This window comes from Metopolophium dirhodum, chromosome 1 (assembly GCF_019925205.1).
Source record: "Metopolophium dirhodum isolate CAU chromosome 1, ASM1992520v1, whole genome shotgun sequence".
NCBI classification, from domain to species: Eukaryota; Metazoa; Arthropoda; class Insecta; order Hemiptera; family Aphididae; genus Metopolophium; species Metopolophium dirhodum.
In genome coordinates this window covers 45245807-45269572 of record NC_083560.1, presented here as the reverse complement: position 1 = coordinate 45269572, position 23766 = coordinate 45245807, and the positions used below count along the sequence as shown (strand labels likewise).

The window sequence follows — 23766 nt, the reverse complement described above, 5'->3', positions numbered from 1 at the left end:
TTAGATACAATTCATTATTATATTTATCCAATAGATTACTGTTTAGTATGTTAGCTATATTATGTTGTACACTTCAACCCTACTCTAAAACTATTTATAAGAATAGATATTTGTTCAACTAAGAATGTATAATGTATATTATATTGAAATTGAAGGAAGTAATTTATATGTTAACGATTATTGTTTATATAATTGTTTATTTATATCCAAATATAAATACATTACTCAATAATATCAAATTTGTATAATGTATATCACTCTAAACAACTTTTTGTTTTTGTTTAATTATTTATAAATTATAGGTACCTACTGTATACAATTATTTTAATCAAACATTTACACAACAATTTAATTATGTTTTAGAGTATGTTCAATGAATTTAACAAAACTGGTACTAACCAAACCACTGGGATCGGATATGTCATCTTCGTTAACTATAGCTGTAAAAATGCAAGTACGTATTATAAATTTAATCAGTTATTTTAATTAGAACTGCATAACTCAATATATATTTGTATATTGAATCTAATTGTATACAATTGTATAAAATTAAGGGATCAAAAAGAACCTTACGAACAAATGAACTTCCCCTGACCGTAAATGGATCTCTAGAAATAGAATTGCAGTTGAACTTCTGTCTTCAGGTATTTAATTTAATTGCTGATAGGTACTAATACAATATTGGGAGTCACTACGAGTTTAATATGTATTTGTTCCGCAGTATCCGCACTTTTTGAAACGAGACGTTAACAAATTACACGTAATGCTTCAACGTCGAAAGAAGTACAAAAACCGAACTATACTAGGTTTTAAAACATTGGCTGAAGGAGTTATTAATATGTCACTTGTAATTATATCAACTAAAAAAATATAGACTTGTATACATTTCAAACGTACTATTTTTATATAGGTACTACAAAGACCTCTTGATCTCGAACTAGAACTTTTAAGCGATCCTAAAGATCCCAAGTCTCTTATCGGCCGTGTTTATATCATGTGCTTAAATAGTCAACCTGTGGATCACGAAGATGCTACAAAACCTGTTACTGGTAATTAATTAAATAAAAAAATTATTCGGTTTGATAAATGTGCGGGTATTAATATTTAATGAACTATTCCAAATTTTGTAGGGAGGGGTCCAGATTATTCAGATGAAGACGAAGAGTTCAGCAGTGGGGAAGAAGCATCCGATTCTGAACCAACTTTGGAAGATAGACGACGCAAGAAAAATATCGCAACTGGAAATGCTAGAGTAAATTAAATTGTTGTTTTTTTTTTGTAATAGTGATTTTAATAATTAATTATATAACAATTTAATACAATTTGGTTCTACTTTATTAACAGCAAAGAAATCTAAAACAAAAATTTATTGCACTTCTGAAAAGGTTCAGGGTTAATGAAGATTTGCATTCATTAGAAAACGATAGGGAGACCATAAGTCAAAAACTGTCAGGTATAATATATTTGATAAATAAATTAAAAAAATTTGTTAATAATAATATATTTGTGTTAATTCAATGAATGTACATCACTGTTGTTATAGGCGGTGATATGGACCCAGCAGATATTGAAGATCTTTTTGAAGAACTGGAAGATTTAAGCGACTCTGGGCCTGACTTGGATACATTATCTATTTTATCTACGCCAAAACCATCACTTCGTCCATTCTTTTCAAGCTCTCGTACAAATATGATACACGAAGGCATCTCAGGTTTGTAGTATAAATTATAACCAAAAAGTATCTCAAAACACGGTGTATCCATTTTACCTGTTATATATACATATACATTTCATAATATAATATTTTTAATTTTAAAGTAATAATTCACTATTTTTTTTAAATTAACAGTAATTAATTGTATTTTTAAATATAAGAAAAGAATATTTATTTTGTTTTATTCAAGTCTTTTTATTTTATTAATCATATAAATCTCTTTACTATTTATATGAGGAGGGCCCAAAACAAATAATTGTCAAGTTCATGAGTGATATTTTATTTTGTTTGTCTACATAATATAACTAAGCTATTTAATATATATCATATTGAAGGTTTGTGTTTCTTGTTATAATATGTATGGTCGGACACTCAATGATATAAAATTTGTTATTTATAGTTGTGTATAGTAAAATAGTAAACCACAATTAAAAAGTAAATATTTTTGCAATTGATGTAACATAAAGATTTAAAACGGTTCAATTGTCCTATATATAAAGTATGTTTTTCAAATACTAAAATTATTATTTGATATTCATACATATTATCTAAATAACATCCATTATACTTGAAGTTTTTCTTACTTAAAGTCATATAAAAATTTTGTTTATAAAAATAATGCATTAAATATGTTGATAAATAGAAACATTGAATACAAAACATCGAGTTTTGAGGTACTTAAGTCATAAAGTATTCATCTAATATTTTCAACTAATGCCTTTTGACTACTACTAAGATTTGAATTAAACATTATTAGATGAGAGATTTCTGAGAATTAAACGACATTTTAAATGATACGGCTTGAAAATCGGTTTTTGTAGATAACCAATTAAATATTTTAACAAAACGTGATGAAAATTTGGATCTGCCGAATTAACCATGTGTTTATAATATTTAATTCTTATTCTGAAAAATTAGCATGTGAATGATTCTTCTGTTTGTTCGCTATGAACTCGATGTATATTTGCATATTTTACTAATGACAATGTGCTAATAAAACAGCACTGTGTCATTGTATCTAATATTTTTATATATTGAATTAAGTGTGTTGATGTGTCATATAATATACCTATTCATTTAATTTACAATTAATAAAACATTTCATATGACCGCAAAATTTTGACGAGAAGCTCTAGCGGTATGCTTTGCCAACAATTTGAATGATTTGCGCTTGTTTATCGTTAGTGACTACGAAAACAACTTATATTACAAATGTTGCCTTATATAACAAGCTTTCAGCTCTTTGTGCGCTAAGGTATAACAAAAACACAAATTGTTGTAGTTTAGAAAAAAACGTACTCTTTACACTATTTACTTTTACACATTTTTGAACTTCACAAATTTAGGAAATACACTGGTATTACATTTTTTTTTAATCTTAATATTATATATAATATTAATATATATATATTTATATATATAATACTATATATAATACTTCATACTTATATAGTTGTTGTTTTTGTACTTATATTATTATTTATTGCTATTAATTGTATTATTATTTATTTTTTTTATAAAATGTACATTAGATTTAATATGTTAATACAGTTCCGTTGATGGGTTGATATTATAATATATTATATTGTTTTTTTATAAATATATAATAGTGATGGACCAGTCTTACTTTTCATATTCATAGTTTTCTTTAATTTGACACTCACAGCTTGAACCACTTTGTAATAATACAATTATATCTTACTAGTTATGACATGAAAATATTCAATTACGATATTAGCTTGGGTGTGTTTTAATAATCTCGACATCAAAACAAATATTTCTGATGAATGTTAATTTTTATTACAGTAGAATTAATTGTACCATTTAAAACTGAAACAAATAACTTGGTTTAGAAGAAAAGTATAAACCCATAAAAAATAAGTTAAAATAATGCAAAAAGTTATGCATTTGGTTGTGTCCATCACTAATAATTATTCTAATTTATATTGTATCTATTGTAACATAATAATGCTTTTTATCTGAATATTGTTTAAAAAGTAATATTCACTTAAATTATTTTTATATTTTTTCACCCTGTCACTAGGACGGCATTCCCATAAGAAAAGTCACACCACAAGTTTTCCGCCCTACAACAGAACCAAAGGTTAGCACTATGAAAATTCCCGATCAAAATGCAGTTATAAGCACAAAGTATCTTCTTTTGTTGTATTTTCTTTATATCCAATGCACTTAATATTACTAACAATTTCTATATTATTCTCTTAAGACAACATTTTAACAATGAAATTCCCATTTTAAATACCTAGTAATTTACACATTAAAAAAATTATTATATAATAAAATAAATATGTACCTATTGTTATTTTTATTTTTTAAATTTGTACATATTTATTATTATTAGTAATTAGTATTTACAACTACATTGCATGTGCATGATAAAAAAATGTATATAATGATTATAAGCACTCATAATCTCAGTCAATTATTGTGCTTTTTTATGAAGTAAGTACATTTATTTTATGAGTAATATTTTTTATCTTGGTGATTTCGGCATTTTTTTCTTATCTAAAACTCTTATTTTGAAATAGAATGATTTTATTACATTTCTGTTCTGTGAATATTGAATTATGGACTTACAATTTCATATATTTTATAAGTATTTTAAAGCATAGTTATGCCCATCAAAATGTTGAGGGTTGTATTCTGTAATTTTGTATCCCTGTAAGGCTGTACTTTGCTCCGCTCAATCAAACATGAAATGCTCATAAGTTATTAACTTATAAATAACTATTGGATCATTACTAGGGGTTCATTCAAATATATTTTTAGAAGAAAATGTTAAAACATTAAAAAACGATTCAAAATCACAACAATACAAATTGAAAATAATTAATTTTTTTAAAACGTAATTGACTGGAATAATAAAATATGGATAAAATTGGACGTTAAAAAATGTTATTGTATTTTAAAGTACTATTATATGTAGGTAATAATATTTATAACCTAACCATAAATTTTAAATTATAAATATTTGTTTAACAGTTTTTAATAATAATAATTATTATTATTTCATATATTTACAGTATTGATTTTGTGTTTGTGTTGTAATTTGTAGTACGTACATTTTAATCCCGCTATATAGTTCGTTTTCATCGTGAATACCATGGATAATAATATAAGAATGGACAGGACATTCCGATACTAACAAAATAAGGCGTTGCGGTCCAAAATATGGATAAGAAACAGACTGCAGTTATATAATATGGTGCTCTCACTCTACCAAGGGGTTTTATCATTAATTGTATTTGTTATATAATTGATAAGACCCTTTGAAACCTCAAAATATTAAACTGTTCATTCTCGCGTTATAAATTATGGTGACTTATCCATTCTATCATTCTATGGTCTCATTAACCCTTATCCAATCTGGGCTAATTTCAATTACAAGAACTACTTTATGTATTTGTATTATATTTTCTTTCTGAAATCCTGTTACGAAAGTACATTTGGACTTTTCGATTTATCAAACCATATTTTTCATAAATCATAAGTACGATATTATAAAATAATATATGTTCTATGACATTTGCTACATTTGCTGCAATATTAAAATTACATAAATTTATAAGTATATTGACAAAAATGTTGGGAAAAGTTCCATTGTTTTTTCTTAATTCTATACGTGGTCTCGCCCTTTACAAAGCTCTATCCACTGCTGTCTCACTATAATATCTACTATAATACATACATACATAAATCAACTATGTCCGCATGACTTCATATATCCCTATTATCCCTTAATCGTTATGCCCTTCCGGTCGGTCCTCTTCTCTCGTTGCTGAAATACTGAATTCGCATCTTTATATACGCTCAAACCATCTCAATGAGGTTTTTCTCTCTAATACACCATCCGATATTCAGTTCCATTCATCATTGCCACCGGTACATGTTTATAATACTTTATTTAATTCTTAATGTTATATTCCGCTTAAGCCGCCCAGGCTTTATTCTAAATTGCTAGTCGCTATACGTACCCTTCAATAATAATTGTCTTGCAGCAGTGCCGAACAAATTACGAAATTTCTCAATAAAATTCATCACTTTTTGGTCAAGCCTACACGCGTTTTTATTATTTTCGTCACAGTCGGTTTGTAAAACTGGAGCTATCGGGGTATCCCGGTGGTTGGAGAAGTTCGAAATCTACAACCAACCAACGACCCAAATTTATTGGAAATATAGCGAAATTCTGTCCCCGGTAAACGATGCGCGTGACCTATGGTGTATTTAAGGTTTTTTCGCCACATACCTATTCATAATTTTAAAACTACCAATAAACTGTAAATTGTTGATCGTTCGTTTATTCATTTGGTACATTTAAGAAACCATAAAATCAGCATAGTATTAAATTATTTAATCGATACCTATCCAATTGAGTTTTGGAACTTTTGTTTACTAAAAACCATCGTCGTTGAACCTGGTAGTCGTTAGTGCATTAATGCTATTTCGACTTTTCTTGGAACACGATTTTAATTCACGACATTGAAAATCGTTAACGAACGTATTAATTGAATAATGAATGAATGAATGTTCACAATCGAACGCACACAAACGGAAACAACATTACTCGGACCTTGCAATGGTGCGGGATTCGGTCTATAGTGTTTTTTTCTTAGAACAGTTTGTCGGCGCGATAATAATAATAATAATAATATAAACTCTACGCACGAACAATAAATTCTAATTAAATCACGCACATATTGTAGTCGTGTAAAGCGTGTTTATTTCACATTTCGTCTGTATGGGCAAATTTGAATGGCACAATAAATGAACGCAGCGTTATTGTGAAAACTAATTCCGATAATAAAAAATAAAAACAATTTTTTTAATTAACGAGTGTCAAACGCACAAGTGCAGCTGCTGCGGGAGACAAACTTTCGCGGCCATAGAATTTCATAACAATATCACGCATAGCTTAGAAGAGAGAAGGCGTCGGGGCGTCCCACTGTCCCAGACTTCAAAATTTAACACCCCCCGAAAATTCGAAATTAGGTTTTTGAATTTCAACTGTCATGCTGTAATTGGCCGTCCTGTTTGCTGCTGATAAAATGTTTATTCTGTTTCAAAAACAATAATAATTGTATTGTTGTCTTGGAGTTGGCACAATAATATTTATATTATGTGTACCTATATTATTATTACAAGAAAACAATTAACCTTTCTAAAGAAAATCTAATAAAATTTTTCATAATTCCACTGAAAAAACGCGTACTTACACTGTACACCTATTTCACAGCTGTGTATTTTTTAACGTGATTTGATATGATAGAATGTTAATGTTAATCCGCCTTATATAATACTATATAGGTACGTATTTAAGTTAAGGTTTTATTATACTTTTATATTTATTCGATGATAAAAGTGTAAAACGACTGTTTATTGTGGTAAAATAGTTGAATTTATAACATGCAGTGCCACAATTATCAGTGTTTATGTGAGACGGGTTGGAAATGGCGAGGCCCTGCCAAATTTACATTATACAATGTATTTAGCCATTTAGGAGCCCAATTTTAAACCTACTTGCCTTACGGACTACAGTCTTGATTTGTGAAGTGATTTTACCTACATCCCAAAGATTCTAGGTAACACATAACCATCTGTTAATATCCTAACTTTATTATAATTCTTTATTGATACTATAAAAATAATGTATCCATATTCATTATATTATATATTTTAACAATTGTTCTTGTAATTAAAATACGACCAGGCAATTTTTACTTATACAATTATACCTGTTTCTAGTCTTAAAAACGAGAGTATGATACGAACTACTTAGTAATAAAAATTAGTTTTTAATATTATTTAACTTAACATAGTTTTTAAATTTTAATAAAACTTATATTTTATTGATTTTTTTTGAAATCTTAAACTGCTATAATTATTTTCATTTTGCATGTTCAATTTTCTTCACGCTTAATTAATTTTTATCATGATTTAGCTAACAATTTGTCAAATTAATAAACAAATATTGGCTGGGGAAGATATATTAAATGCTTACAAAACCAATATGTATTAGATCAAACAGATTCTCAAAAAAAAAAAAAAATATAGATATAATTATACCTATATGTATATATATTTATTTAATGATATAGGTGTGCCCACCGTAGAACGTAACATTGAAAGATTTAGTGACGAAAGTTCGAAAAAGGCCGATTCCGATTCGTATTTGGACACCTGGACGGACAGTGACCCTACTCCGATGAATTCGTCACCTCCGAAAGTGGGCAACAATGACGATAAAAAGGTTTTATATATTGTATACTTGAGAACTGACAATTGGTACATTTTAATGCTAATGGTGGACACGGTGTTTTAAAGGAAACTCCTGGTACTGTGGAAAAAGAAAAGGAAAAAGAAAAGAAATCGAGAATTTTCACGAGGGACCGCACTTCATCGTCAAACAAGTACAAGAAGTCTCCAATGCCAAAGCTGACAAATGACAATGATCGTACAAACGTAGGGACCGGTACTGGAGGTTCAGGAGAAAATCTAGTCTCCATGGTTGAGGTATGTTACTGCCTTCATATATTTAATCAAATGGTTCAGGTTTAAATTAGAATACAAATTTACTATTAGTCTAGACATTTAACTAAACAACCCACATAGTCGTTTTAGTGGCTTACTAAATGTGAATTACCATTACGAGGTCTAATCTTCTTATTATATGATAACAATAAATTACTAATAAGTATATCATGTAAATATTTACTATAATATTGTAATTATTATGTTTTGATTGAAAAAGAAAATTACAATTATATTACACTAGCTTCTAATCTTTATCAATCATCAGATACTTGAAAACAAAATTAAATACATTTAAACTTTTATTTTAAATAATAGTTTAGAAGACTAAACTCCTTAGAAAAATTTATATTCAAACAACATTATTGTGTCAAATTTATAGTGTTCAATTGTCAAGTAAAGGTTCAATAAAACTTCAATGTCAGGCAGGAAAGCAATAATGTCATGGACATTGTTTATTCTATAAAAAAAATATATGAAATGCTTGACAAATTTCCCCAAATAATTACTTCCAGCAATAGCCACAATACATTAATTAATTAATTACTCCAAATTTTATTCTCAAATAAATTGTTCTCCTTATAATTCCAACCAACCATAATTATAGTAGATATCCTTGATTCAAGCTTAATATCAAATGAAACCTTTGTGTCATATATTATACTGTATTAATTTACTAAATTTATGTTTTTATACAAACAGCCTAGAAAAGCATTGATGGAACAGCTGTCTAAAGTGTTACCACCCGAAGATAAAATGCCTGAAGTATTATGTTTAATACACTATGCGGATCCATTGGGTTGTCAGCTCGCATCCAAACTGCAGAATTACCAATTTAAAGTCATCACACCAGCTGGATTAGCGGACGTGCGTGCTACTTTTGTGTGCATTATTAACAAGATACAAAAATAGTAAGTCTAACACTCTAATACAATGGCGTATCTATGGGGGGGGGGGGGGGGGGATCATATCCCCTGAGACCAAATTTTGTACACAATATATCATGTATATAATAATATGTGTATACTGAATGTCTATTAAAAATTTTATATACTCCCCTTGAAAAAATCCTATACACTACTGCCCTAATATGCAAAATAATAATTCCTAAGAATCCTATCTAACATTTTTTTGTATACTACATATCTTGTGACATCTTGTTCAATCTTGTATCTACCAATAATATTAATAATATATAATATTATTTGTTTTACTATTATTATCATTTTAGCTGTAATTCCAACCCCAAACCCCCGAGTCAAATGAAGATATTGCTTGCTGGTTCTGATAGTTTTGTAAACTATGTATTACGACAGTATGTAGAACAGTTATCATTCAAGCCACCCGACTGGATGAATTATATAAAATTTTATATTATACCATTAGGTAATACACATGAATAATAATTAAGTTTGTATATGTATCTAATTTTGACAAAATTATGATATGAAGGAATTAACACTCTCTCAAGATACTTGGGTACAGTCGACAGCTATTATGGTACAACATTTCTGTTCAAAGAAGACTACTGGAAGGAACAATTAGAATGTGGTGATGGAACAGATATAATAGTCAAAATCCAAAATTACATCATGGAAGCATCTAATACAATTCAATTGCAGATTGCTGAAGCAATGCTTTCATATAAAGAAAAAAGGTTTGCTAATATTTATGAAAATTTGACACAAGCGACAAACTATACCTTTATATTATACATATTTACTTTTACAGTTCTGATGATGAAGCCTTACAAACATTCATACCATTTGTCAATGTAAGTTTATATTAAATTTGTTTTTGAAAATTTGAGAGAATTAATGTAATATCTTAATCTTACAGTTGACCAATAATTATTTAAATTAAATTTAAAGTATTTTATATAAATAAAAACAATAATTAATTGTTTTTCTTGTAATTAAAAAAAAAAATTATTATTAAAAATATACTTATACATACTCGGTTCAATGAGAAAACGCACAGCGGGTAGACCAAATCTGTTATTCTACGCATCTCCATGCGGGAACCAGTTTCAATAACGGGGGATGTACAGAATCTGCGCGTTATCTCGCAGAATAGAGTATATCTGATTATATTATATTCTTATATTTTGTACTTTAAATAATGAAGTTGGTTTTGTATTCACATATTTTCTTTTAAATAAAAATTATTTTTGGTTTTATTTTATTAAATTTGTATTTGCCTTTTAAACTTATTACAACCGTACCACTATATAGGATGTGAGAATTTGCTCTGGGGATACGGCATCGGGTTCAAATGATACTGATGATCAATGTTCAATCATCATTGATCGTAAGTCAATCTTAGACAAGACTACACCGCCCAATTCACCCAATATTGGTATGCAATACTTGCCTCCACCCACAAAGCAAGTCAATTGGTAAATACTTGATAAACCTTAAATATTTTTGTAATCTAACAATTTTGTCCCCAACAGGGAGTTATGCGAGCCCCTAGAATTACAACTCGATTATTGGTTAGTGCCAAACACTAACAAAGAAGTCACTACTCGAGGCAATGAACCAAGCAGTAAGCGAGTGGATACCAAATTCACATTAAAGACTGGTTTTAAGAGTTTACATATCTCAAGACTGTTTTTGACCAATGAAGAACCATTAGCATTTTTTACCGTGAGCTATATTAAGGAGAAAAAACAAAAAAGTAAGCAAATTATTAATACACACAGCGATAATAATGTTCATTCAATACTAATTTTATTAACAAAATTATGTAACTGTACCTTTTAAGCCTTAAGGAATCGTTAATCTTTTGATTTAATAACTTTTTTTGTATCACACATTTTAAAATTTAAAATTTAAAATTTCACATATATTTAGGCTGTCAGAAATTATTTTTGTGAACTAGACTTATATTCCTTACATTTAACTTTGTGCATGATAAATAAAATGTTGAATCTAATATTATGTCTACCATACCTTTTCTACAACAATTGTTTATGTAAATTTAGTTATGCGATTGGGAAAAAAGAAAGAAAAAGAAAAAGACTTAGATCCCAAGAATCAAGTAATCGACAGTGTTTTAAGATTAATCTGCTCACCAAAAACTCAACATTTTCCACTCACAAGTAACTCGCTCTTACAAGTTGCTTACTTGTTAATGGTATTTATTTTACGTTTAAATTTCTAGTAACTATTGATGGATATGAATGGAGTGGTGTTAAGTTTTTCCAATTGTCGTCACAGTGGCAAACGCACATCAAACATTTTCCAGTTGCAGTTTACTCGTTGGATTATCAACCAGCAAGTCTACCGCACTTAAATCATGGACTTTAAATTGCCACAATGATCTAAAACTCCGGTAATTACTTTATTGTTATGCTCAATATACAAACTTATATGGCTTAACCAGTCGAGCCAGTAAAGGTTTGAGTGAAACGGGAGAAAAATAAAACGCAAATAGTACTTCCCCTAATTTGCAATAACCACATACACAGTACACACACAGGTCACACACATACTCTAAATAAAGACTGTAAGCTGTATTATTTATAGCAAGGTACTTAATAAATAATACGATAGTTTGTTATAACTTGTAAATTGTAATTGACATTGCATATACTGATTTAGTTAGCTCTTTTTAATTATTTTAGTCGTATAACATTAGATTTATTTCTAATTTTTCATTTATATCATAAAATATGTTTTAAAACTTACCTTTTATAAGCAATTCTATAAAGGCAATAAGATTTCCTGCATGTGGATCATGATACTATGTGCATAGTAAATGATCATTACTTATTGGTGTAAGTAAAAGTGTGGTTATATGAAGGGGACTTGTTCTTGAACACACACACAAACACACACGTCAACAATTTGGCTTATCGCATATAATATCACTCCTAAATCAATTAATTTTGATTCCATCATACCAACCTATCCAATGATTTGATTTTGATATTGAAAACAAATTTGAACATTTAATATGTTTATCCTACGAATAATATTTTTCATTTATTTATCTGAAGAAGTGTTAATCATTGTTGAATATACAAAACTCCTATGTAGAGATATAAAAATATTTTATACATTTTTAAATTGTACGTCAAAAAATTGATAAGTTAATGTCCAAATTTGATTAAAAGTTTTTAGTAGGATCTGAAGAAGATAAGACGAGGAATCCAAACTTATGTTCATATGAAATATTGCGTAGTTAAATAGATTGATCAGTATGAATCGATCTATAATGGATAATATATCAATCCATAGATCTATAAACTAGTTTATAGGTCTAGGATCAATCAATCTGACTACGCAATATATATTTCATATAAATATAAGTTTGGATGATTCCTCATTTTATCTTCTTGATCCAAATAAACATATTAAATATTCAAATCTGTTTTCAATATCAAAATCAAATCAATGGATGAGTTGGTATGATAGAATAACAATTGATTGGTTTAGCAGTGAAATAATATGCGACTTGCTAAATTGTTGACGTGTGTGTGTGTTTGATGATCCATGCAAGAAATCTAAGTGCCTTTCAGATTTCCTTATAAAAGGTATGTTATATTTAATATATTTATATAGCTACTTATTAAAGGGATTCCAAACGGGCTGTTTTCCATGCTAATAATCTATAGTTGAAATGAAAGTAGGTATTTTCAGCATGGAAATCAGTCTGTTTTGAATCCCATTTATAAGTACCTATATAATATATATCAGGGATGGGTAACTCAATGCTACCAGAGGGCCAATTTTGAATGTGCAAAAATCTAGCGGCCAGAAAACATAGGAAGCAAAAAAAAAAACCTAATGTTAACTATACCCCTATAAATAATAATTATATTATTTACATTTAATAGTTCAATACTAGATAAGAATTTATATCTATGTTTTACGATAAACATTTTATCGATTTTAATAATTTTATAAATATAATAAAATAAAATACAGAAAAATCTTAACATTTTATATTTTTATAAACTAAATTAAATATAGCACGGGCCAGTGAAAAAAGGTACGCGGGCCGCCAGTTGCCCATCCCTGATAAATATTATACTATATAATTATTATATTATATTATAAACTATATTAGTTTAATATAATATTATAATGAATCAATTATTCTACAGATCTCTCTGGACTCAATAATATTATCAGTTAAAATCATTATTTTTAACTTTTATAGTTACTTAATTATTATAGCTTACAAGTTATTATAGCTAAGTAAAAAAGTTTTAAAACAATAATTTTTAACTTGTAATTGCCCAGACCCAATGTTTAGAACAGTTGTGCTTTTGATCAATGAACTTAAACTGGGCCATATACACTTTATACTTGAAGATAAAATGTATTCATTTTTATAATAAATTATATGTTATACCTAATTAAACTGAGCTTTTATAGTTTGCTTTCGAAGTACAATTCACTTTGAATGTTGTATCCATCTTATGCATGCCATGTTAAAATGCTCTTTAGTTTTCTTGGACAGCATTTGGCCAAACACATGTATCATGCAATATTATATACTCTATTTGCCGACTTCATTAAACATTGCATTAATAATAGTTTACTAAATAAATAAAATCAAAATTATCCTTATAAGTTGTTATACTACAAATCAATATGTATACAATTAATTTAATAACAAATGTGTGATTAAAATTCAGTTATATATACAATTAATTTAATAAAAAATGTGTAATTTTTTGTTTCAGTTTTCTTATACCTAACTTTTAAATTTAAAAAAAAAACACAACAACCTTACATAAAGTGCAGTGGTTGAATATTATATTTAACAATAGGTATTTCCATTTATTTTATAAACTGATTTATTTATTATTCGTAAACATATAAATAAACCATTGAACCCTCGTAATTATTGTAAACCCTATATCCAATGTTTTTATTATTGTAACCAAAGACTACACGTTTTATTATTATAATTATTGTACCTAATTATCTTACTACTATTTATGTGTGATTTTTATTTATTTGTGATTTTATAAGTTTAACTACCAAGACTTTTTTTTATGAAAACAATTTTTATAATGTAATACTACTATTAAAATCATTTGAAACGTTTGAAATAACGCTTATTAATTAAATTCAATATTATTATTGAAATATCAATATCAATAGATTTAAGGAATATTACTATAATTATTTTATTCTTATTATATTACTATAGCTATTATAATTACTATCATATTACTATTACTATTATTATCATTATTATTATTAGCATTTTATTATTATTATTATTATTACCTATCGAGTAGATATCAATACATCACAATAACCAATGCCAGATTCTTGCATGACCAATAGTTGGGAGACACAATGCATCGACATTGTCTTAGAGACCCAACTACTGCAATTTGGATGTGACGGATAGCAGAATTGTAAAGAACAATGTAATCGAATCTCATGAACATATTAACTGCCCTATTTAACTGGCAAGGCTTTATTTTTTTTTCTTAGCTCGTAAACAATAATACACTACCATTTAAGGGTTAAAATCAAACTAAAAAATAAATGTTATTATTGACTATTGTAATTAAAAATAAATGTGTGTGATACCATTCAATTAATTGCAATACTTTCTCTAGAAGCACAATAACTAGTACCTATATTGTGTTTATTTTTAAGATTTGAATCCTAAATCAGTAATAGTGTCATAATGTCAAGTACCGATGTATTAATGGTATGTTAGAGTGGCCGATCTTCAAGAAGTGTCATCATTCATTACTTTTGTTATACATTAAACCACTTCTGTGGTCTATAAACTTTAATTCACTAACAATGATATGATCTAAAGAAGAGTAAATACATTTATTAGCTGCCCTAATTTGGACTTTTTTGTACGTTGCTCCATAAAAATGTGTTTGAATTCTGAACACTTGTTTACATCATTTATATTACTTCTATATATATAATGTGGACAGCGTGGTCCAATGGTTACTTAGCTGGCCCCATGAGTGTAGTTATTGGTTGGAACCTGGCACAGTGCAAAAAATACTACTTCTTAGAGTCTCCTCTGCCTTTGTTCCGTAAAAAAGGGCTGTAACTAGTAATAATATTTTTTTTACTGATAATTTTTGTTTTTATCATTACATAATATGGCATAAATGTTATCATTTAAATGTCTGTCCATTCATTATATTTAAAAACCGGGCCATATGGCAACCCTAACAGTATATGTAAGCTCAAAACAAATAAGTATTTTTTTTATACCAAAAATAGTTAGAAACTTATGTTATTCTATTATAAGACTATAAATAATAGGTATCATAAATTAAAATAAATAGGTAGAAAATAAATAATAATATTAATATTAGATTATTTATTTATTGTTACCTTTATTGAGTACTAATTACTGGATGAAAATAAACAAACAAAGGTACCCCAAATCATTGCATTAAAGATGATTCAAACATATTAATTTGTTCATTTTTAAACACAATTACTTAAGTTTATATTTATGAAATGTAGGTAAGTAAAAGAAACATAATTATTCATTCACAAAGGTATGTAATATTAAAGTCATAAAAAAATTATCATTTTTGTACATTATTATTCATTATGAATATAGTTGGTGAAGGTCTGTGATTAAACATTTTCTTACATAAGGTACATAAAAAAATATTTGACATTATTCTTAAAACATTTTTAACTATTCAAAAGTTTGTACATATTATCCGTTAAGACTTTTAGAGCATACAATATAAAAACTTGTGTACTAAATAGCTATATATGTTATAATATTTTGTTACGAAAATATTTAATTTTTATTTAAATAACCCCAGTATTTGTTAAAAAAAACCTTAGCTCATGTAAAAAAATATTTGCCCCCCCTGGGAAAGAATCTAGTGCCGTGCCTGAATGGATGTAATAATATTGTTTGCATACATTCTATTAATGTGGCATATTGTTAAGTGTATCCAAAAAAAAAAAAAACTCGATTTAAAAATAAGGTTTAATTATAGTGGGGGTGCAAAATTATTCTTTTGCCTTTCCAGAACAATATGTGGGGGTGTTATGTATTTCTCATCTTCACTATTATACTTTATAATTTATATATCTATATATTATTATATGATTTATATTTATAACATTAAAATTTATCGTACAAAAAGATAGTTTTATAGCAATAATTTTCTTAACACGTTGAATGCACACTGAAGCAAATGTACGTCATGAGGATCAATCAGCATCGCGTTTGATGCCATTAGGCGTCAAATTTACATTTAAAGTAAATGGATTATTATTCCCTACGCGTGACTGAATGTTATTTTATTATTTAGCATGGATTAAACACATGTTTTTAAATATGAATACATATGTTATTATGTTGTTACGAGCAGGGTTGGGCAAGATATTATAAAAAAAAGTATCATGATGCATTTAGTGAATCAAGATACAAGATACATGATACTTTTATATTTCCAATCAAATTATATTAATTAATAAATGTAAAATGTTTATAGTTTATGCACAATTCACTAAACTGTCTAAACATAATAAATACATAATAATAGTATTTATAAATACTTATAAATTTATACAATATATATATAATAATATATTTATTTATATAATATACATTATTATTATTATTGTGAACAATTTGGAGGATGGAGATGGTGAATATGTGTTATAATAATGGTGCAGTACAAACATTTTTACCTTTAATAGTATAATCTGTTACACAGAGGTGTGAGTTCTGTAGTTTGGAACTCTGTGAGAACTTTCCATCAGAATTCATTTAATGTAATACACAATGTTAAATAGGATTTCCTTAGGTACTTCATTATGAACTTTATTAAGTACTTCCCTATGAAATTCCTTAGGTTATTCCAAATGGAATTCCGTAGGTGCGGACATTAGGAATACCCGAATACGTAAGGAATAAAATAGGAGTTCCTTCTATAATCCCTAAAGTTCCGTCAGAAGTTCCTTGGGAATTCCCTAAGTGTTCCGGTGCTGTTAGGGAAGTCATAGTTATATTAAATAATAGAACAAGTCAATAGGTACACATTATACATTTATAAATAATACATCACATAATATATAATATAAATACACCAAAATTAATAAATTATATGCAAATTACATCTTAATTTATACTTATTATATAGTTGCTTTATGTGTTTAATAAAATTGGTTATGGCCTTTAACGAAAATTTCGGTTTAGTGCTTTTCTGTATGACTATTGACTGAGTGTAGATAGGTATGCCGTGTACGGGCATACAGGCACCTTAAGAGGACGCACAGTGCACACCCGCATGTGTTGTTAACACAAGTCTTACAAACGCGTAACATACCAAATTTACGTTCAGAAATTCAAGTTTTATGCCGTTAGCTTAAAAATTATAGAAAATCGACCTATCATGAAACTTGATGGTAAAAACATTATCTGTGCCTTGTTGGAAGTTTTTTACGATAATTCAGTTTTTAAGTGATTTATTGCGTGTATAATAAACGTAAATTAAAAATGCTCATAACTCATTTAAAAACTGAATTATCGTAAAAAAACTTCCTACAAAACATAGATAATATTTTTACCATCAAGTTTCATAATGGGTCGATTTACTCTAATTTTTAAGCTAATGGCATAAAACTTGAATTTCTGAGCGTAAATTTGGTATGTTACGTGTTTGTAAGACGGGTACAACACATGCGGGTGTGGTATCCTCTTAATTTAATTTTATGTTTATCAAATCATCTTAAATTTATAAGAATGTATGGTACATTGTTTCGTTACCATTAATTTCGGTTCGATTGCACCTGGACAATTTTTCGTAAAAATACAATAATCCGCGACGAAATGATCTAATATCGAAAATCAAAATGTTTTGGTACTATTCAGTACAAATGTTTACAATAATAATATCTTGTATCTTTTGGTAAAAAATTATACATGATACTAGTATAAAATGTATCATGATACAAGATACAAGATACAATATATCGTATCTTTGATACAGTCCAACCCTGGTTACGAGCAGTTATTTAGTTTTTTTTTAGAATACTTGTTTTTACTTTTATCATACACACTAGCTGAAAACTACAAAAAGACATAGGTATGCAGTATAACAATGTGTTAATAATCGGCCCAATTTTCATAATCAAAAATCAATTCCGTTTCTAATATTATATTCATGTTTAGCTTTTAATTTTGATGAAGTATTTGTTAAAATTAAAATTATAGGACTGAATATGAGAGGCCATTGACGCATCATATGTGCGTTCAGATAATCTGATAGAAAAAATAATAACTGCTAAATTGCGGTATTTTCGAAAATGAAATATACTATATTATTATACGTAAAAAAAACATAGTACTATTCATACTAGGATGGTAAATTTTTTTGAGGGGGGCTTTGGCCTTTCCAGGGGCAGACATGTAACGACGCGTGGGGGGCTAAGCCCCCCCCTAACTACGCCTATGGTACTATTCTTACCAAAGAAGTTACATGTATTTTAATATTTTTGAATATCCCGGGCTTCCCGAAATATTGTTATCAGTTATTATGTTTTGATAATTTGATATCAATGTTTGATGTTTTGAATGTTTTGATCGTTATAAGTTCATCACGTATTTAATATTTATATAGTATTTACTGTACACCTGAGTGACTACGTTTCTATTCATTTTTGTTATACTTGTGTATTTGTTGTTCTGTATTATTCTACCTACTACCATCATGTCGCATAATATAAGTGATAAAAGCATGTTGGCAAGCTTAGATGAAATTATGGCAAACGAGGAGTCGGACGACGAATTCATAAGTGATTTTTCCGGTAATTATTATTACTATTAAATAGCTATAGTATGTATTATATAAAACACATATACCCTATAAACCCCTTTGTATTTCATTATTTGTGTGTTATACTCATGTATTGTATTAATTTGTATAACCATTATGTTTAATTACTATACAAAAGTTCATGATAACTAGAGACCGGATTTATATGCACAAAAATCCTCAAAATATGCTTCTAAAAATGGTGTAATATGTTACATAATATGCAATTAAAATTAAATCGAAAATATTTTTTTTTAAATTTTGTAAAAAATAAGTATTAAGTAGGTATAGAAAGGTTTTAAAAGTATATAAAGTATTTTGTCGTCTTCACCAAGTTCTTTGCCATTTAACATTCGTTATCTTCAATCTATAAAATATTAGCCCACAATGATAAAAAGTGAAAACTAAGATTGAATTAATATTTTACCTTATAGCACTGAATGATCTGAAGTTGTTTAATGCAAAAAAATGTATCTATATATATATATATATGTATATAATATATATATATAATTATATCGCATATGAGTATTTAATCTCATCTTTGGCAATAAGGACCGGTCATAATTTTATTGATATTATGTGGCTGTGAACGTGAAAATATGACAGAAAACAAATATATGTACCATTAATAATAATATGCACTATAAAACTACAAATATGCAATAGATATGCATTGAATAAGTAAAAACGTTGAAATATGCAAAATACGATTAGCTTTATTTTAATAAGAATGATCTAAGTAGGACAGTTCTCATCAGACTTCAAAAAGGTTATTTCAATACATATATGCATTTGCATATAAATCCGGTCCCTAATGATAACATATTGTGCAAGGTATACCATGTTTTTATAATATGTAGTAAATTGTTTATTTATTTATACTATGTATTTTACAGTTAGTTTTGATGAATCTGATGAAGAAGAAATCGCTTCTAAGCAAGACATTGGAACTATGCAAGGTGATGTTCACAAATACACTGTATTCCATCAAAATGATGCAAAGTATAAAACTATGTCGGATACTGAACAACCTGATACTGAAGAAGAAACTGAAGTTTCAATTCCAACACATCAACCAAAAGTAATTGTACCTCGAAAAATTAACAAAGGTCTGTTTATTCCAAATTTTAAATGGAAATCTGATACACCATTTCAACCTAAAGTTCATCAGTTTTGTCCTAGTAAAAGTGGTATCCAAAAAGAGTTTGAACTGAACAGTATCTCTACTATTTTAGATTTTTTTGAAGCTTTCGTAACTCCATTTTTACTGGGCAAAGTTGCATATGAAACAAATGAATACTATAGGCAAAACACTGAATCACATATTATGTCATATCACAATGTAAGTTGGTATGACACTACATCAGAAGAATTATATTTATTTATTTCAATACTAATGCTTATGGCAAGAAATAAAAAACTTGACATTTCAGAATATTGGTCTACAGATCCACTACTTTGTTCTCCTATTTTTGGAAAAATTATGAGTAGAAATCGGTTTCAATTACTTATGCGTTATATTCATTTTTGTAATAATAACAATCAAGTCTCAAATGACCGCTTATTCAAAATTGATATGGTATTACAAGATATAAAGAATAATTTCAAATCTGCTATGGTGCCATTTCAAAATCTTGTTATTGACGAGAGTTTTGTGCCATTCGAGAAATTCATAAGAACTGAACGTCATCAGTTTGGAATCAAATTTTTTATTTTGTGTGATGTAAAAACAGACTATATTTTAGATTTCATAATATATACTGGAAAAACTACACGTCTTGTTTCATGTGATGTTAACTTAGGCAAATCAGGTGCTGTTGTAAAAACATTGATGAAAAAATATTTGAATAAAGGTCATACTCTATATACTGACAACTGGTATACATCACCAATACTATCAATGTACTTGCATAAAAAAAAAACCAATACTTGTGGAACTGTAAGATGTAATCGTCGTGGAATGCCACCATTCAAAAAAACTAAATTTCAACCAGGTCAAACTGAAAGTAAACATACTGGGAAAATGTTAACAATAAAATGGATGGACCGGAGAGAGGTGCATATGCTTACCACGATACATGAAGATGAACAATTACCTATTAAAAAACATGGTAAAGTAACAATGAAACCTAAATGTGTTAAAGAATACAACAAAAATATGGGATTTGTGGATAATACTGTTATGTTACTAAGTAGTGTGGAATGTGTAAGAAAAACAATGAAATGGTACAAAAAAATATTTTTCCATTTGATAGATTTATCATTGTTAAATGCTTACTCGTCATACAAAACAGTTACTGGAAACCATATACCAAAATCTCAGTTTCAGATAGAACTAATAAGACAAATAATAGAAAAATATCAAACTGATCGTGTAGCAAAATCAAGACCACCAGCTAAGGACCAACCATCAAAACTAATTGATAGACATTTTCCATCACAAGTTCCAGCAACACAATCTGGAAGGCTTGCCAGAAGAAGATGCCAACTATGCAAGAAGAATAATAAGCGAACTGACACTAGATACATGTGTACAGAATGTGATGTGGGCTTATGCGCAGTACCTTGTTTTAATATATACCACACAAAAGAATTTTGACTACTATTTTTTCATATTTTAATATAGACTGTAGTATAATACTTAAATGTAATTACATGTCAATTTTAAATTCTGATACATGTATTTTTTTTTTTAAATACTTAATTTTTTTAATTTTTTATATATGCGTTATTAATTACCGGGTAACAATAAAAGTTGAGAAATCCTGGCTGGTTAATTAAAAAATACTTACAACTAATTAGGAAATTAACTACTTAATTTAATTTTTATAATTATATGTTCAGGAAATTCATTAAATAAAATAAAAAAAAGTGATAATTCCAAAAAAACAAAAAAAACCGCTTGATTTGCCAATGGTAAATAATTTACAAGTGCTTGGCAAGGAAAATATTTATGAAAACTGTTTATCACCGAGGTTCTGCCTTAATGTGAATGAAATATAATTTACTTAGTCTTACTAAATTTGTGATGGTCCAACTTGAGATTCATTCTTCTACCTCAAAGTACAATTATTTAATTACAAGTATTAAACTAACGCCACAAATATTATAAAGTTCATTAGGTAGATATTTAATATGCAACCTTTATAAATTGATACAGTATGAATAAAAACTAACACCAGAATTGTATAATTGGATGCCGTGGAATGATTAAGTAATAAAGTAAATAGAAACTACCTAAATATCCAAAAAATAATTTTAATAATATAATTAAGACCACTACTAACAATTGGTAAATTTATTAAACATACAACCCGATTACTATTCATTCCTCTGATTAAATTAAAAACAACTCAATTTACGAACGCTCAAACAGACATGTCAGTATCCTCAGTTTGATTTAACAATAGTAATAAACAAATTACAAGTTGCATTAGTTAAACATAGTGTACCATGGTTTAAATCAGCGGTCGCCAACTGGTGGTCCACGGTAAAAATTTGGTAGACCACAGAAAAATTTGAACATTATTTGTAATCGTTATATAAAAAAGTAGTGTATAATGTCGCTGTATGTAGATTCAGTTTACAATAAATAAGATATTATTATTATCATTATTATCGCGTGTTATAAAATAAATAGACCTAATTTCCAACAACGGTGGGTTATTATTGTCATTGTAGATAGGCGTGTCATCATCGTGCTCAGTAAAATGCACGTAAATAATATTTTAATGTTTAAATATAAACCTCTTATTAATGGGTATTCCTTGAATACGTTGATAATCACTAAGGATTCGAATCCAGTCTTCATTTTAACTTTTATTTTTATTGAAATATTTAGTCGTCTGCTGATCGTAGGCATTGTCGTATTTTTTTTTAAACATAATAAGTGATTCATAGAATTTAGAGTTATGGATTTAGTGGTCTGCGAGGTCCAAAAGGTTGGCAACTGCTGGTTTAAATAATAAGCTGATTTTAACAATTACCAATGCTGGGATAGTTAACTATTTTTTTTAACTCTTTAAGTTAAGTTGTTATAGAAAAATCAAAAATGTAAGTTAAGTTTAAAGTTACCTAAATTTTTTTTTACTATAAAAGTTACGAATTAGTTAGAAAATAAAAATAACTTAACTTAGTCAAAAAATATTTTCCTTTTTTTTTCATATAAAATTAATAATTATGCCTACCTTTTTTTAAAAGCTACCTAACAAATATATTAGTAATTCTATAAATGTCTTATAGTTTTTAAATAAATGTATAAAATGAATTACTGTAGGTACTTCTATACTTTTAATCAATAAGAAATCCAACAAAATAATTAAATTATTTTTATGTATTTGTTTACGTAATGGTCCACAACTATACAAAATATTATATTAATCAAATTCATTATTAGAAAATAATTAATTGGTTACACAATATATACTTACACTTACTATATTTAATCAACAAAATTATTGTATTTTACCATATTAGTTGTAGACAGAACATAGTGATGTGTATTTGGTGAATATCATATGAATATCAAAAGTAAAATAATACAACCAAAAACAGTCGACAGACTATTTGTTTGTGACTTAATGTCTACTATTTAAATATATACGTAGTACAATCTTTGCAAGAGAATTTCAAACTTTGTTTCTGATTATTACAGCCCAGACTTATCGGGTGATTTATTTAAAAACAAAAAATTAACCCGGGTATT

The 23766-nt window shown here is 27.7% G+C and overlaps 2 protein-coding genes across 4 annotated transcripts in view; both read left to right on the top strand.

The window, feature by feature from the left end:
• The window catches only part of LOC132934033 (phosphofurin acidic cluster sorting protein 1), a 33071-nt gene extending 18238 nt beyond the window's left edge, over nucleotides 1–14833 (top strand). Inside the window, exons 2-20 of one of the 3 annotated variants that reach the window (XM_061000315.1) lie at nucleotides 364–454; nucleotides 555–644; nucleotides 722–847; nucleotides 911–1049; nucleotides 1131–1252; nucleotides 1345–1453; nucleotides 1544–1711; nucleotides 3759–3818; nucleotides 7831–7982; nucleotides 8057–8245; nucleotides 8966–9174; nucleotides 9495–9649; nucleotides 9716–9920; nucleotides 9995–10037; nucleotides 10498–10649; nucleotides 10719–10942; nucleotides 11250–11366; nucleotides 11429–11599; nucleotides 13962–14833. In XM_061000315.1, the coding sequence (XP_060856298.1) occupies nucleotides 364–454; nucleotides 555–644; nucleotides 722–847; nucleotides 911–1049; nucleotides 1131–1252; nucleotides 1345–1453; nucleotides 1544–1711; nucleotides 3759–3818; nucleotides 7831–7982; nucleotides 8057–8245; nucleotides 8966–9174; nucleotides 9495–9649; nucleotides 9716–9920; nucleotides 9995–10037; nucleotides 10498–10649; nucleotides 10719–10942; nucleotides 11250–11366; nucleotides 11429–11574 (2497 nt within the window). In that variant the 3' untranslated portion in view covers nucleotides 11575–11599; nucleotides 13962–14833. Of the gene's footprint in view, nucleotides 1–363; nucleotides 455–554; nucleotides 645–721; nucleotides 848–910; nucleotides 1050–1130; nucleotides 1253–1344; nucleotides 1454–1543; nucleotides 1712–3758; nucleotides 3819–7830; nucleotides 7983–8056; nucleotides 8246–8965; nucleotides 9175–9494; nucleotides 9650–9715; nucleotides 9921–9994; nucleotides 10038–10497; nucleotides 10662–10718; nucleotides 10943–11249; nucleotides 11367–11428; nucleotides 11600–13961 lie in introns of all 3 variants that reach the window. The other 2 variants (XM_061000314.1, XM_061000316.1) reach the window with 2 other exon arrangements.
• A 3238-nt stretch (nucleotides 14834–18071) lies between these two features.
• Nucleotides 18072–22961, top strand: LOC132934917 (piggyBac transposable element-derived protein 4-like). Its single transcript, XM_061001337.1, has 2 exons — nucleotides 18072–19050; nucleotides 19958–22961. Exons 1-2 carry the CDS (start codon nucleotides 18954–18956, stop codon nucleotides 21658–21660), a joined length of 1800 nt encoding a protein of 599 aa, XP_060857320.1. The 5' UTR covers nucleotides 18072–18953; the 3' UTR covers nucleotides 21661–22961.
• The last annotated feature ends 805 nt before the right edge of the window (nucleotides 22962–23766 follow it).

Bases quoted from the DNA above. Each gene is read 5' to 3' on its own strand.
- LOC132934917 (XM_061001337.1), top strand. From the start codon at position 18,954: ATGTCGCATAATATAAGTGATAAAAGCATGTTGGCAAGCTTAGATGAA. The intron at 19,051-19,957 runs GTAATTATTATT...TGTATTTTACAG, and splicing joins ATTCATAAGTGATTTTTCCG to TTAGTTTTGATGAATCTGAT.